The 3,722-nt window shown below is 34.8% G+C and overlaps 1 protein-coding gene across 1 annotated transcript; it reads right to left on the bottom strand.

The window, feature by feature from the left end:
* Positions 1-919: 919 nt before the first annotated feature.
* LOC131876055 (uncharacterized) lies at positions 920-1,735 on the bottom strand. The gene has a single exon (XM_059220830.1). The coding sequence runs from the start codon at positions 1,733-1,735 to the stop codon at positions 920-922; it is 816 nt and encodes a 271-aa protein (XP_059076813.1).
* Between the last annotated feature and the right edge of the window lie 1,987 nt (positions 1,736-3,722).

Genomic DNA, 3,722 nt, shown 5'->3' with positions numbered 1-3,722 from the left:
TCAAGCCTTACCTGAATAAGGTCTCCTCCATCCCTTCGATTAGACCAAGTGTAGGAAGCTCCAGTAAGATCAACATCAATCAAAGCATTGGCATTGATAAAGTCCAATTGGTCAATCCTGTTATCCAGTTGAGCTTGAGTTCCTCCATATTTGTCACTATCTTGCAACGGGGTGTTGAAATCCTCCATCAACAACCACCTGTACTGAGAAAAAAAAACCCTTTTCTACTGAATTTTGTCCCAAAATTTACTCCTAGCCACTTTAGAATTTGGGGCATAAATGTTGGTAACCACTTAGTCCTGATCTTAAGCAATACATTTAACTCTCATAGAAAAAATATTACCATCTTCATCAATCAGATCTCCATCAATACTTTTCTTATTCCAAAATATGGCCACCCCACCTAATGCCCCATTCGAACTACTACCACAAACTCCTCTATGTTTGAATAATTTTAATGTTTCAACTTTTTCCTTACTCATTTTAGTTTCCTGAACCAAGATGATATCCAGCTTATGATCTCTAATAAAATTCCTTAATACATCATGTTTGTGGAGACCATTTAGGCCTCTAATATTCTAGGAAATTACCTTCATTTGGAAACCTGAGAGCAGGATTCCTAGATAGTTCGCTGCCTTCCATCAGCTATGTTCTGTTTACTCTCTTGGCCCCTATGCTACTTCATGGTTTTACGTCCTTGCGGGGATTTGGAAAGACCAATATCTGCCTTAGATCTGGTTCTAGTTTTAAGCCCATTAGAGCAACCTGTCTTCTTATTTTTCTTTTTTCCCACTCCTATTATCTCTTCATCTTCTTCATCTTTATCTGCAGGTTGCTTATTATTCCATGGTTCTCCTATTTTCTGAGAAGAGGTGGGCGATTCAGTACCAACATTCTAAAATAGAGAATTAAGGAAGACCTAAGGCGAACCAAAATTCATCTTTTTTCCAACAATAACTTCTTGACCTTCAAATACCTCAGGGCAAACTTTATTATTTTTCATATATTTATCTTTTAGAGCCTCATGTTGTGATTCATTTGTATTATCAATCTCACCCTCTTCAAGATTTTCTTCTATGCTTATATTCTCTACCTCTTGACTCTGTAATACTTCAAATCTATTGGTTGTTTTGATCTCAAATCCTTTATCTTTATTATGTTTTTCTTCCTTCTGACTAGAATCCTTGGAAGGACTAGCTCTCCTATCATCTTTTTTCATATCATTTGAGTTACTAGGAACTCCACTTCCTCCTTCCTCTTTACCATCTTCATTTTTGTTACTCTTCTCTTTCCAAATCTGTTTAACATGATTATTATGCTTCTGAACATTCTTGGGGTTACTTGGGCAAGCCTTTGCCCAGTGTCCAGCTTTCTTACAAGAGAAACACACAAAGGGGAGGGACTCAAACTCTATGGATTGTTCCCACTTCCCTAGTTTGGAATTTTTTTTGATAGAGCTAGGTAGATCCATGTTCTGTGAAATACTGACACATATTCTTCCATATACCAGCCTCTTTCGAGCAGCTGTCATAGAATCTATAGCCACAAGCTCCCCAAAGGAGTTGGCAATACCTGAAAAAACATCCTCCAACCAGAATTCAAGCGGCAAACCAGGCAATCGCACCCATACCAGGGCAGATTCAAAAAAGGAGTCATTAAGCTCCATATTTGGAGACCATATCCTTAAGGATAATGAGGATTTCCCAAACATCCAAGGTCCTCCACTCAGGGCCATTTCCAAATCTTCCCCACAAGAGAAGGAGAAGACAAAGAAACCCCTTGACAAGGCTGAAACATCAACCTGTCCTTTCAGCCTCCATTTTCTCTTAACAAAAGATTTAACAACCTCAATATTAGGTTTGGGACCTACAAATTTACCCACTGGAGAAAAAGCCATCAGAGATATACTATGGTCTATTACCACGTCTGGAACTGCAATAGCCAGTCTACCTATTTTCAGAAATATCTTCCACAGAAGGAAAGGACGATTTACTGGTGGGTTTGTTTGCAAAAAGACTATTTTAGGGTTTGAGAGCTTTCGTCTCTGTCGTCTTTTTCAAATCGGTGCTCAATATCTCGAGAACCAACTTTGAAGAATCTTCAATATCTTGAGGAGGGTCCCAATGCCGTGGGTCCCCATCCTTCCAACCATCCTCATCATCCACCATAGAACCCAAAGAGTCAAGTTGTCCTTCAACTGTAGAGGAATCAAAACCAGAAGAAGCAGGCGCGTTGTTCTCTCCATTCGCAGAATACAAATTTCCCTCCAGCTACGCTATTCCCTCCATTTCTCTCTGATTAGTTGAAAAGTTACCGAAGCCTTTTTCTCAAATTTAAAAGGAGATTAGTTCATGTGTTTTTACTCTTGTGGTTTCAGTTATTTGATTTCAGTCATAGGTTGGATAGAATGAATGTTGACAAAAATGTTAAATCTGATTAAGTTTTAGTATATGTTGATTCACCCCCTCTCAACATCTTGTATTATTCAACAATCTATTGGAGCATAAACATTGGAAAATAAAATTTTAAACAAGTACCAATTTGAGATATAGAACTCTTACGTAAAATACAATATGAAGAATTAATTTGATGAGGAATCACAAACGGGTGAACTCACAAAGTTGGTTCCCACTTTTTGGTACATCCTGATTTTTGCTAAAATCATACATTTTTTGGAAAATATAATTATTTAAGCTTTAAGAGGTCCCATTTGAAGTAATTAATTGAAGAGAGTTAGATCAAAGGCTCTTAGATCAAAATTTCTTGGATAGAACCTCTCTACTTCTAAATCATACTTGCAATGGAGTCTCCTTTGCATCTATCAAATGCTGATAAAAAACCAACTTTACATTAGCTTTTGAGGGGTCAAACGAATTCATTTAGAAGTTTTATTTTCTTGAGGATTTAGTCCTAATTATAAGCTTTCCAAATAGTATAATTTTTAATATATTTAAGTTTATTAATATATTTTTTATTTTATTTTTTATGAATGTAGGTTTTTCACCGAACAAGAACTTCTTTGTTCAATGCATTGGGAAAAATAGCAAACTAATTCAAAAAAATTCTGAAAAATATCTATGCCCTAGGTATTGATGTCTTCTTTCTAACAAAAAAAATAAAACTCAATTGTGATATATATAGAGCAAGTTATGTGTTCAAACGTACACCTATATCTAAATTATAATTAGTCGGACTTCAAAACTTAATAAAATAAAAAATATTCAACATATCACTATCAAACCAACTGCATGCCTTGGGTATTGATGTTACAAACCAAAATTTAAAAAAGATAAGTTTTTATCATTTATAGAAAAAAATTTATACGTTTCGGGATGCACATCACTCTTAAAAAATGTTGTTTCCTGTAAAAAACTACTTTTGAGGGAGATGGAAAAATCAATAAAATTTTATTCAAAAAAATTTGAAAAAAATATATTTAGAATCTACAAAAAGGATGTTACAAATCACTAGTTTACATCATCTTCAAATTCTTAACGATTTAAAAGTTATAGGTGTTGGAAAGTGAAGGTTTTTTGCAAAATGTTCATCTAAGTGTCAAAGTTGGTCAAAAAGTGGGAACCAGTATTGTGAGTTCACCCAAACAAGCTAAACAACTAGAAGAACTATGAACACCTTTATACTAGCAATGACTACCTTTCCAAATTAAAATAGACAAAACCAACATTTCATGCACAAAAAAAAATTTCTTGAAGGAAAATAAT

The sequence above is a fragment of the Cryptomeria japonica genome, chromosome 5 (genome assembly GCF_030272615.1).
Source record: "Cryptomeria japonica chromosome 5, Sugi_1.0, whole genome shotgun sequence".
Taxonomy (NCBI): domain Eukaryota; kingdom Viridiplantae; phylum Streptophyta; class Pinopsida; order Cupressales; family Cupressaceae; genus Cryptomeria; species Cryptomeria japonica.
This window is presented reverse-complemented; position numbering and strand designations above follow the sequence as displayed.